Raw genomic sequence first — 12,724 nt, 5'->3', positions numbered from 1 at the left:
TAGAAGACATGCATGTTCCTTTGATGCTGAAATACATATAATCCTTGCTCTGGAGCAGTGTTTCTCAACCTTAGCAACTTGAAGATGTGTGGACTTCAGCTCCCAGAATTCCCCAGCCAAGAAGGCTGGCTGGGGAATTCTAGGAGTTGAAGTCCACACATCTTCAAGCTGCCAAGGTTGAGAAACAGTGGCATAGATGTATCAACATTGTCTTAATTCAATTGGGTTAAGGTTAGGGTTAGGGTTAGAGCTGGCTGGGGAATTCTGGGAGTTGAAGTCCACACATCTTCAAGTTGCTGAGAGAAAGCTGCTCATTTTAAAACATCTTTTCAACATGCTTGTTTTCCCTGTGCTTTCAGGTTTTCTTTCTTCCGCTAAGTAACACCATTCTCAGCTGTTTCAAAGATAACTCAGTGTTTGCGTGGGAGTTTGATACGCTTCGTTGCAAGTATCAGCTTCCATCACCCATCGAAGGTTCTTCCTTGCGGTACAAGATCTTTGCTGTTACCCGGTACGTGTGGTCTTTCAGCACGCAAGAATCCTGCCTTATCCTCTTTGAGTTTAGTTTTAGCTAAGGTCCAGACTAGATGCAGGACTCTCCTGCAAATTATTAAATGCAGGCTTAGTCCTGCATAGGAACAAGGCAATGCAATTAAAATTCTTGATGAACCAAGGACTGGAACTACCGTCAGCCAAATGTGTTTGCAGGCTGAAAGAAGCTGTAAAATAGATGCATTAAGCCTTACGCTGTCAGGTTTTATTCTTATTTCTACTAAAAGGAAGGGGAGAGGAAATGTTGCACACAATAATTTGGCAGTGTGATCTTAGAGGGCCCCAGGAGTCAGAAAAAGAGTCTCAAGGACACTTATACAATTGGAGGCCATGGCTGCCCAGCTCTGCTAGATGTCTTTCCACAACCTCTGAAATCATAAGCCAGAGTGTATCAGAAATTGGGATCTATCTGCCTTAATCCTGTCTATTCCTCAGCTGGCAGTCGCTCTGGGAGATTCAGGCAGAGATCCCCATCCCTTCCTGGAGATGTAGGGCCTGGATCCTGGCATCTTGATCTGCAAAGCATGTTCTCTGCGACTGAGCTGCAGCCATCGCCCAGCCACCTCTGTTGTGCTCCTGTGGTTTGTTTTATGAGCCAGAAACTGAGTCCATCCGTCATTTTGCCATTTCTTTTGTGACTTGGTTGCCATCTTCTATGCTTGGAATTGGCTTAGAAGCTTTCTAGATATTTTGGACTACCATTTTCCCAGATCTTAGTAACCACCAGGCAAGCAAAGGCTTAGAGTCCGGCATCCAAAACGCCTAACAAAGAGTAGCAAATTAACTACTGAAGTTCAACGCACTTCACCTTGGAATAAATCTCATCAAACTCAGTAGGACGTAGTGCTCAAACATACAACAAACTGGGGATGTGGCAGTTTTCCATTGGCTGGATTGCTGTTTTGTTTTGGGGTCATAGGCGTAGCACCCAGATTCATCTCCAGTTATGACTTTCGGAAAAAAATCAGGGTCAGCCTCCAACTGCTTCTTCAAAGCACGGCACGCAGTCAAGCGATTGTCTCTTTGTTCAGACGTGAGCAAGCAAGGCACGAATCACCCATCACGAAATGGGCAAACGCATTGAAAGAGTCTCTAAAAAAAACCTCAGTGAAGCCGAACAACAACCCAGCCGGTACACTGAGGCAGACGGGTTCCTAGAACACTCACCTACTGGGGGAAGTCTGTACTACAAGGGCCCCGCCCTCCAGAAGATAATTCCGGGTTTTTTTGGGTCCCCCCTCACACATCAGCCTGTTTGCAAAATGTTACATTATTCATTGTGAGTGATTGTTGTATTGCCATGGTTTTCCTTGGAGTGTCCAAACTAGAGATTGTTAAATCTACAGTCAGGTCCAGAAATATTGGGACATCGACACAATTCTAACATCTTTGGCTCTATACACCACCACAATGGATTTGGAATGAAACAAACACAATGTGCGTTAACTGCAGACTGTCAGCTTTAATTTGAGTGTATGTACATCCAACTCAGGTGAACGGTGTAGGAATTACAACAGTTTGCATATGTGCCTCCCACTTGTTAAGGGACCAAAAGTAATGGGACAATTGGCTTATCAGCTGTTCCATGGCCAGGTGTGTGATATCCCCTCAGTACCCCAATTACAATGTGCAGATAAAAGGCCCAGAGTTCATTTCAAGTGTGCTATTTGCATTTGGAATCTGTTGCTGTCAACTCTCAAGATGAGATCCAAAGAGCTGTCACTATCAGTGAAGCAAGCCATCATTAGGCTGAAGAAACAAAACAAACCCATCAGAGAGATAGCAAGAACATTAGGCGTGGCCAAAACAACTGTTTGGAACATTCTCAAAAAGAAGGAACGCACCGGTGAGCTCAGCAACACCAAAAGACCCGGGAGACAACGGAAAACAACTGTGGTGGATGACCGAAGAATTCATTCCCTGGTGAAGAAAACACCCTTCACAACAGTTGGCCAGATCAAGAACACTCTCCAGGAGGTAGGTGTACGTGTGTCAAAGTCAACAATCAAAAGAAGACTTCACCAGAGTGAATACAGAGGGTTCACCACAAGATGTAAACCATTGGTGAGCCTCAAAAACAGGAAGCCCAGATTAGAGTTTGCCAAATGACATCTAAAAAAGCCTTCACAGTTCTGGAACAACATCCTATGGACAGATGAGACCAAGATCAACTTGTACCAGAGTGATGGGAAGAGAAGGGTATGGAGAAGGAAAGGAACTGCTCATGATCCTAAGCATACCACCTCATCCATGAAGCATGGTGGTGGTAGTGTCATGGCGTGGGCATGTATGGCTGCCAATGGAACTGGTTCTCTTGTATTTATTGATGATGTGACTGCTGACAAAAGCAGCAGGATGAATTCTGCAGTGTTTCGGGCAGTATTATCTGCTCACATTCAGCCAAATGCTGCAGAACTCATTGGACGGCGCTTTACAGTACAGATGGACAATGACCCAAAGCATACTGCAAAAGCAACCAAAGAGTTTTTGAAGGGACAGAAGTGGAATGTTATGCAATGGCCAAGTCAATCACCTGACCTGAATCCCATTGAGCATGCATTTCACTTGCTGAAGACAAAACTGAAGGGAAAATGCCCCAAGAACAAGCAGGAACTGAAGACAGTTGCAGTAGAGGCCTGGCAGAGCATCACCAGGGATGAAACCCAGCATCTGGTGATGTCTATGGGTTCCAGGCTTCAGGCTGTGATTGACTGCAACGGATCTGCAACCAAGTATTAAAAAGGGAAAGTTTGATGTATGATTATTATTCTGTCCCATTACTTTTGGTCCCTTAACAAGTGGGAGGCACATATGCAAACTGTTGTAATTCCTACACCGTTCACCTGAGTTGGATGTACATACACTCAAATTAAAGCTGACAGTCTGCAGTTAACGCACATTGTGTTTGTTTCATTCCAAATCCATTGTGGTGGTGTATAGAGCCAAAGATGTTAGAATTGTGTCGATGTCCCAATATTTCTGGACCTGACCGTAGATAAGGAATCACTTCAATTTATACAATCTTTGAACCAGGGATCACATACGTCAGGCAATTCCTCATCCCGACTGAGCAGTCTTCGCAATCTGCTTGCATGCTGTGGGAGTAAACCGTGAGATGTATGCTGCCATAAAGATGAGGGAGTTAATGCCACTTGTGTCTTGCGTGGGATTTTAGAGATGGCCGAGTCCTTGCAGCAGGAGGCAAATCAAATCACCTTCACTTGTGGTGCTTGGAATCTAAGCAGCTGCTACGAATCATCCAGATGCCGACCAAGGTGCGAGCCGTTCGCCAGCTGGAGTTTCTTCCGGATAGCTTTGATGGGGGTTCTAATCAGGTGGGTGGCAGAAGTTGAAGCACAGAAAGAGAAGTGTCAGATATCCATTGAATGTTTTTCCACCTCCCTTTCTAATCCAGTTTAGGGTTTACCACATTGCATGAATCGGCCTAAGTCTGTTTAAAGCTGCAACCAAAAAACTAAAGAATTGTTCTCAGATGCATGTCCCACTAGTTTCACATATCTTGGATTGCAGTACAGAAGTGCCTTGTTTTTAAAAAAAAAAATTACTAAAAACATGCAAATGAACTGTCTTTGAAATCCCTTTTTTTTTTCCTCATTCCCTCTAGGTCCTGGGAGTGCTGAGCCAAGATAATATCATGAGATTTATCAATATCAGTACGTGCAAGCTCCTGTTCGACATTGGCAGCCACGAAGAGGGGATCAGCACCGTTGCAGTGAGTCCTTCCGGAAGATACATTGCAGCAGTGATGGAGAACGGCAGCCTCAGTGTATACAGCGTCCAGGCTCTGACCCAAGAAATCAACAAGGTAGGCTTGAAGGGAAGCCCCCAACATCCCATTCTGCGTTTATTTGGTCTGGGCATGTTCAGAGGGGCTGTTTGGGAGCGATATTCCAGTGAAAACTATCACGGCACATTATTCCTGGATTTCCATGCATGTCTCCAAATAAAAAAGGAAGCCGTCAGCGAAAGGAGCTTTTGCATTTAGCAGTCTTCACCACCAATATGGCCTAATGAGGAGAGGTTCACCCAATGCGTGCAGCCTTAAATCCAGGTTAAAAAATGCAGTTCCTCTGTTTCTATCATCCACTATGTCCAAACGTATAAATTATATCACAACTTAATGTGAATGCCTGTCTGCTAATTCAGTGGCTGGCTCCCACTACATGGTTAACTACAATCAGACCTCGTTTTAGTCTAGTTGCATGTGCAAAGCCAGCTACAGTTTACACATGGAAGACACTCAGTTCCCCAATTCTGCTTCTGAGAATTATCTTTTCTGCTTGTGTGTCTTCTTAGTTTTTTAACAGGGCAGAATTTAGATGGAATAACTGACTCCTACAATGAAGTGAGGTCTATATTCCTAGTTCTGGAATATATGAAATATTTAGATATAATGTCTTCATGATTAAGGATAGATTTTTTTTCCCCCCCGAAGCCTCCTGTTGTATCTTTTAGTCCCAACAATGGAGGATTTTTAACAGATACCCTGACTCTTGGCCTTTTCAGCCTCCCCCACCTCTGTTTAAAGTGATTGAAGAATCCAAGGGCAAATGGGATGCAAACAAACTTACCATGAGAGTTACATCCAGAAACTCAGAGAGGCCGTGGAAAGCCAAAAAAGGCAAAATCCAGTCCAAGGTGTTGAAACCTCAGCTCGATGTGTCGTATGAGGACAAGGAGGTAAGAGCTGCCACAAGGCTGAACCCCAAACTCGGTGGCTGAGGTAGGAAATGCAAACCTGGTTGCTCCTACTTACCGGCCTCTTGACGTAATTATAGAAATGCTTCCCCCCTCCACAGGTGACTGGAAGCAGAATTAAGAGAGAGATTCCACTCAGGAACTTGTTTGCAGGTGGGAGTGGAAGGGGTCCTCGGTCATCTAGTCCAACCCCTGGTTCAATGCAGGAATTCGCTACCCCGGGCATCTTCAAACTTTTTCAAGCCATGAAGTCATTAGTTAAAAGATTTCCCAGAATTGCTGATACCCAAAATAGCAGCCATGGTGTTTTTTTATGGGAGATCACCCCTCCCCACACACACACACAACTTTCCACTGTACCTTAGCAAAATTGCTATGGATGCCCCTGACTGTGTTGAAAGGTGCTGGGGGTGATGGGGTGGGGGCTGGCATTGGTCACTCTCTCTCTGTGGAGCCCAATCTGAGAAATTCTGCATTCCACCACCCCAACAGATGGCTGTCCAGCCTCTGAAAATCTCTAGCACTATAATATTCAGTATCTGAATATAGAAGTTAAGCTTGATCACAAACCCTTTGATCCCTTATGGGAGAGGGGAGCAACTGTCTTTAAGCCTAGAGTCACAGGTTTTTGAAGTGGGGGAAGGGAAATGCAGCAGGAAGGAGTCAGGAACAGAACAAAGGCTAAATAGGTCCAAGGAAAGTACGTTTATTTTACATTTAGATGTGTTTCAAATTAATTGAAAACAAAAACAATTGATATGATTGCTCCCCACTTTCCTCCACCCGACATGTCAAAAATTACAGTTTGATGGCACTTCTGGGGGGACTCTTGGATCTCTGGCTAAGGCTTGTGGGGAGAGTTGGTTGTACCCCTAAATATTCAGATTGTGATTTAGGACACGCATACCTTAATAAGAGTCCTTTTAGGAGATGGAAGCATCCAGTTTGATTGAAGGCATGGAGTGATAATGTCAGAGGCTGAACTTGCAGAGTGGCCATTACAAGACTAGATTAAAAATCAGAATAAATTTATTTATAGATATATAGATACACACACACATACACACATATGTATGTATATATATTCTTTTAAAAATGTGGAAAATAGAGGAATGGTAACTTGACGTAAAGGAGAAGCAGAGGTAGTTACCTCAAATTACCACATTCACAATGGAGGAAAGATTCTTGGGAGAATTGCAGCGCACACAAGGAACGAATAACCCTCTTATTCCTGTTGCAGAATGAGTTGCCAGAGGGGTTGAATAAGAAGCGTCTCCAAGCTTTGCTGAAAGGGTTTGGGGAGTATCCAGCAAAATACAGGTCTGTGGAGTCCGCATACCGAACCTGTTTTTTTGTATTCTAAACACTTAGCCAAAGTTGGCCCTGCCCTGCCCATCTGCTTTACAATTGCAGGATGTTTATTTGGCGCTCCTTGCTTCGTCTCCCAGAAAATCACTTGGCCTTTAACAGCCTGTTGGATAAAGGGACCCATTCTGCATTTGTACACCTTCAGAATGAATACCCAATTAAAAGCAGGAAGCTGTTGAGAGTCTTACAGAGGTAAGGGTCAGATTATCTTACAACAGAGATGCAGGAGGGATTTGCTGTAGATGGGCTAGGTGAGCGCCTTTTCTTTATTCGCTGGTCAGAGACCTATCTTCAGTTTTGTAACACCACTTGCAGTGTTGTTAATGGGTGCTTTCCTTTAAAATGTTTGCCACAGATTCCATGTGTTTTATTTCCTTGTTTTTGTATCCTGGGTTTCAGCAGAAATTATTTCAGGGTTGCTCCAGTAACAATGAATGAAATAAGAGGCAAAATTTTGGGAGTTGCCAGAAGTTGAGTCCACATGTCTTAGAGTTTCCATGTTGAGAAACAATGATCTAGGATATGGTTAACCCTAATTGTGATTAGATGAGACTTAATCTGTAGAACTATTTCAGTCATTTAATAGGTTCTTTTAGAAGGATCGGGGGGGGGGGGTTGGTGCAAGATTCTTGCCTACCTTTTCCATGCAGCTGTTTTCCTTTGTCCTCAGGACCCTTTCTGCCCTGACTCACTGGTCCACCATCTTTGGTGAGATGCATTACATCCCTTTGCTGGCCTTCCCCTTCGTCAAACTCTTCCAGAACAATCAGCTCATCTGCTTTGAGGTGGTTGCTACCATAATAAGTAAGAAAGGATTTTTGATGTAAAGGCCATCTATCATATTTGGTATCTTCAGAAGTTTCATGTTGTCAGCTGGATGTTGGAGTTCAGTTCTGCATGGAGAGCTGGAAGTGTCCACCACAGCTATGGAGAAAGATTGGAATGTAGTATTCCAAAGAAAACCATGGCTGGCTAAAACCCTGAATTAGTGCTTTCCACGCTGCCCCATTTTGTTGCGCTTTCCATTTGTGGCAACAGAATCTGGGATAGATCAGGTTGCCAACCCAGTTTCCCTTCAGAGTCTCTCGGCATCTTGGGAAGGTGGAGGAATCAGAGCTCAGCTTGCCAGTTGCAGCTCCAGCCTCCTTTTTGCCCACGGAAGACACGGCAGGTGGCAGAGGAAACCAAAGGAAGCTTTCAGATCCCTTAGCCTTCCTCAGTCTTGTGCCTTCCAGATGTGTTGGACTGCCATTCTCATCTTCCTCAGCTGGCACAGCTGGCGCCTAGGAAGAAAGCACAGCTCGGTGATCTGCTTATCTTTCACGCATGCATTTGCTGTTGTGAGAGAAACAAATCTTTACCTTGCATTGTGGTAGTGTCTTGTTGTATAGCCAGTAACAACTGGGGTTCTTTTATGCTTTGTTTCTCAGTCAACTGGTGTCAGCACTGGTTTGAGTTTTTCCCAAATCCTCCCATCAACATCCTCAGTATGGTGGAAAACATTCTGGCACATCATGACAAAGAACTTCTTCAGCATTTAATGAAGTACAATATAACCTCCCAGGTAAAAAAAGAAAACATTTCATACATTGAGCTGAGCCATAAACCATGATTTGCAAACAACTGGGTTTTTTTCTGGCTAAGTGTGTGTGTGGAACCAATCAAACCACATTGTGACTTAGAACGATGTGGGAAGACAGTCTGTTATTGTGTAGGTTAGTGTTTCTCAACCTCAGCAACTTTAAAATGTGTGGACTTCAACACCCAGAATTCCCCAGCCAGCAGGGCTGGCTGGGGAATTGTGGGTATTGAAGCCCATACATTTTAAAGTTGCTGAGGTTGAGAAACACTGGTGTAGGGTATCAACAAGGCAAAGATGTCAAAAACTCTGAAAAGTTAATGCCACCCTCTTTAATGTGAGAATATAAATTCAAGGTGGGTGTCCCATAGGCTCAATTTCACCCCCTAACACTTCTCTTGCAGTTGCCAGACCAGCCCCGGAGAGGATGGCCCCCACATTTTCAGCTTGTGTTTTCTGGGGTTGGGGTATATCAGGCAAAGTGAGCCTCCCTACATTTTTCTGTAAATTAGGTTAAGTCTATTCTGGGTTTATGGTACACTTTTTCTGCATTTCTTGCCTCCATTGTGGCAGTCGTGGTAGGAAAAGATCACGCAGAAAGGTTTCAGAAACCATAGGTGGCTCGGTGGCCTCAGGTTTCCTACTCTTGATTTGTAACCAGGCATGACAGTCCACAACCAGTTTCTTGGGTTGTAAACCTATACACAACAAAACTGTCTTTCTAAAGCCGGTGTCCTCTAAATCTCCTGAATACAATTCCTGTCATGCCAAGCTAGAGTTATTCCTAGATGAAATATATGGTCCTGGGACAAACTGGAACCTGAATTTTCCAAGATGCAACAAGACCATTTTTTCCTGGACATTTTGTGCTTGAACTGATCTCCTGTTTTGGTGCCCAAGATACGCAACTGTAACTGATCTCTCTGCCTGACTGTAGGGCTATGCCTGGCCCCTTCTGGAAACCATGTTCTCTGAGGTCCTGACAAGGGAGGAATGGCTGAAAATGTTTGATAATATCTTCTCCAACCACCCTTCCTACTTCCTGATGGTGGTGGCTGCCTACCTTATCTGTTCCAGGGCTCCATTGCTACATTGCAGTCAGAAGGATGACTTTGAGGTAAGCACCTTGTTGTATGATCCAAGGGTGACCACCTCTGATGGTGAATCCTGCTCTAGCTTCTGGAAATGGGTTTAGCAACCTGGATTTTCCTGTCTGGCACATTAAACGTAGATCAGGCTCTATAATAAAGCTCTTATTCAGTATTTTACTTGCGTGTAAAATTAATAGATGAGAAAGAGAAGAAATAATGGATATAGCTCTGTCTGCAGAAGGAACCCTTGGCTACTTGTGGAAACACTGTGCACAGTTTAGAACCTGGAAAATGGATCTTCAACCATTTCCAAGAAACTTGGACAAAATGAAAAGAGGCCCACTGCAAGAATCACCCCTCCAACTCCTGGAAGGTGACAGAAAGACCTAGCACACTGATGTTCCGTCCCCAATCCTTGGGTGTCAGTTCTGCACACAAACAAAGTAAATAGGACTACAGGCATTAAGGGTTTTGTAATTAAACAGCACAAACATTTTTACGGAACTAGAGCAGGGGTGGTCAACTGGCACCCACAGGCCACATACTGCCCTTGAGCTAATTTGAAAGACCCTGCGCAAGCAAGTAATTAAGGACAATATGCCATAAATGTTGGCACCCTGCGGGTGACGCTGCAGTTGCATGTTCTCAAGGAGTGCTTGTGATGAAAGATTAGTCAGTTGCATGACTCTTGAGAAAGCTTAGCAGCTTGAGTAAAGTTTTCCTTGTGCCTCCATTGATCTGCAGTATTTCTTCCATCATCGGAACCACCTGGATGTCAGCGTGGTGATCAGAGAGGCCTACCATCTCATGGACTGCACCCCACCCGACATCCACCCTGTTCGGATGTTGGAGGACTTTGTACCACTGACCAAAGGGCAGTACCCAATCTTTAATAAGTACCCCAAGTTCATTGTGGATTACCAGTCTCAGGAGCGAGAGCGGATCAGGCAGGAGGAAATTGAGTACCTAAGAGAGAGGTAGGTATTCTTGGATCTGATGGAAAGATGAGTAAGAACTCAAGATATGCGGAGGAAAATCCTGATGAGACTGTTAAAGGCTTATCCAGACCCTTGGGCTCAGGTACTCAATATCAGTAGGGGATTACACCTCATATATTTGCCTTTTTTCCACATTTTTGGTCGGGTTTACACAGAGTACTCTTCACCAACCTTCTGGTGAACCAGACCAGAGGAGGTGCATCAGGAAAAAAATCAGCCTAGCACATCTTGGCGTCCCCATTCAGTACCTGTTAATACCTCCAAATGCCCTGAAAGTGCTAGAAAGGTCAGAGAAAACATGCTGGCTATGTTGGACTACAGTATCCATCCATCATTCTAGCTAGCAGGGCACCCTTGCTGACCAATATGATTGAATTACAGTCCAAGACAACTGGGAGAAGACATCAGGCTGAAAAAGGTTGTTCTAGACTTTCATAGAACATAAGCTAGACTGGTTTACTCTTCCTCGTGAGTTCAGTTTGAAGATCTTAACTCAGTTCAACTTGAGGTTCTAAGCTGCTGTCGTGTGTCATCTCAGTGTAAACTGAGACTCTTCTATGGGAGATGAATTAAGAACTATCTGCCCCTTCCCTGCTGCCTGATGTTTGGGAGATAGAGAAGAAGGTGTTGGGGCGGGGAAGGATTATCAGAGAGAAAATGAGTTTCACCACCCTTGCATGATATGAATTGCTTTGGTCAACATGGGGAAAGTTGGCTTTGACCCTGTAGCCAGAATATGTACAAGCTGATCATGTGGAGCATGAGTCATTCAGTAGCTGAAAGCAAGATCAGCATTCTTCTGCCTTGTCTGGAGAGGATAACAGGACCCTTTCATCCCTGCAGTAGAGCATCATTGATGAAACGTTTCCCTGCAGGCAGCTGTTGCATGAGATTGAAGCTAAAGCAATTGAGCACCGAGTAGAAGATGAAACGTGGTATCGGAAGCAGGAGCTGCTTCAAGAAGCCGAGGAGCAAAGGAGGAAGATTCTACTCAAGGAAGAGGAAAAACTAGCGGACCAGAGGCGGCGGTAGGTTCAGTGTTACATCTTTGCTCCTAGTGGTAGATGTCAGGAAACTGAACGCTGAACATCAGGAAAAACCTGCTATTGGTAAGAGCAGATCAAGTGTGGAATTAGTTACAGAAGGGGATAGACTCCCCTTGCTAGATGTCTTCAATCAGAGACTGAGTAGACTTTAATTAGGATGCTTTGATTTGGTTTCCTGAATTGAGAGAGGCCTAGACACCATGGCCTGCATATAACTCTTACATGCAGTCCCAGGTTTGGCTTATAGTCACTCACTCACGCACACACACCCTGTCAAGGCACATGGATCTTGCAATCCCCCTTGCTTTCTACCTGGGCTTTCCAAATACAGGCAGTGGCTAGAGCAGACAAGAAACACAGCCCTGATCAGCAGCCTGGAAATAATTAGAGACATACCCAAATCACTTTCAATCAAACACTGACAAGGTTCTGATGGAATACATGGAGACCCAATGAATTTAAATTTAAAGAAACTGTACTGATTACAATGTACATTGCTCTTTCTCTCTCACTCACACAAACTCATCCCCACTTACCCATGTCCTTCTCAGCTAGGCTGCCAGGCAATACCTAGAGCAGTGTATCTCAGCCTTGGGAAAGACGTGTGGACTTCAACTCCCAGAATTCCCCAGCCAGGGTAGCTGGGGAATTCTGGGAATTGAAGTCCACACGTCTTAAAGTTCCCAAGGTTGAGAAACACTGACCTAGAGGGACAGAAGCCACCAAGTCCAGATCCAAGACAATCAAATTGTGGGTGGGCTTCAGGACTCCTTTTATTTCCAAAAGTCCTTGTTTTGTTGATTCACAAGTCTGATAGTTGTCAACGGGATTAGGAGGTTTTTGGGTGCTCAGGGCCATCCTTCTTTGTCTGTTTCAGATGACATTTCTCCTTTGATTCCTTAATTACTTGTTTCCTTTTTACCTACCTCTCCGAAGGGATCTTTTTTACAAGATTCCTGGTGTAGGTGCCTGCTCCACTTTTAGGTTATGGCAACTTCAGCCTAGTCTCACATAACCCTTCCACCTCTAGAAGTTCTTAACAGTTTAACTAGAAAGACTGTTCCTCCTAGATCTTGGACTGTATTCCTCTTACAAAATGGACTTTGCCTGTTTAGACCATTCCACTAGAATTAGAGACTTCTGTGTCTTTGGATGAAGACATTTAGTATTAAGAAAAAGACAAGTGAGGGAGGAATATGACAGGTGTATGAAAGTATGCACAGTAGGGAGAAAGTAAATGGGAAAATGTTTTGGTTTCTTTTGTAATACTGGAACCCAGGGCTACCCAATGAAGCTGCGTGATGAGAAATTCCAAGTAGACAAAGGGGAATACTTTTACATGTCACATAGGGTTTAACCTGTGGAACTCAC

General features: G+C 44.2%; 1 protein-coding gene across 1 annotated transcript in view; it reads left to right on the top strand.

The window, feature by feature from the left end:
* Nucleotides 1–12,724, top strand: part of TBC1D31 (TBC1 domain family member 31) — a 28,672-nt gene that overhangs the window by 5,769 nt on the left and 10,179 nt on the right. The window contains exons 5-15 of the mRNA XM_015888574.3: nt 360–511; nt 3,728–3,887; nt 4,178–4,378; nt 5,080–5,253; nt 6,512–6,591; nt 6,685–6,831; nt 7,310–7,443; nt 8,070–8,203; nt 9,156–9,335; nt 10,054–10,286; nt 11,183–11,335. Coding sequence (XP_015744060.2) covers nt 360–511; nt 3,728–3,887; nt 4,178–4,378; nt 5,080–5,253; nt 6,512–6,591; nt 6,685–6,831; nt 7,310–7,443; nt 8,070–8,203; nt 9,156–9,335; nt 10,054–10,286; nt 11,183–11,335 — 1,748 coding nt within the window. The remainder of the gene's footprint in view (nt 1–359; nt 512–3,727; nt 3,888–4,177; nt 4,379–5,079; nt 5,254–6,511; nt 6,592–6,684; nt 6,832–7,309; nt 7,444–8,069; nt 8,204–9,155; nt 9,336–10,053; nt 10,287–11,182; nt 11,336–12,724) is intronic.

Source organism: Python bivittatus, unplaced genomic scaffold (genome assembly GCF_059951505.1).
Source record: "Python bivittatus isolate LINGU-HERP-01145 unplaced genomic scaffold, Pbiv_v1 ctg000590_np1212, whole genome shotgun sequence".
NCBI lineage: Eukaryota > Metazoa > Chordata > Lepidosauria > Squamata > Pythonidae > Python > Python bivittatus.
The sequence above is the reverse complement of the archived record's forward strand: the minus strand, read 5'-3'. Positions and strand labels throughout refer to the sequence as shown.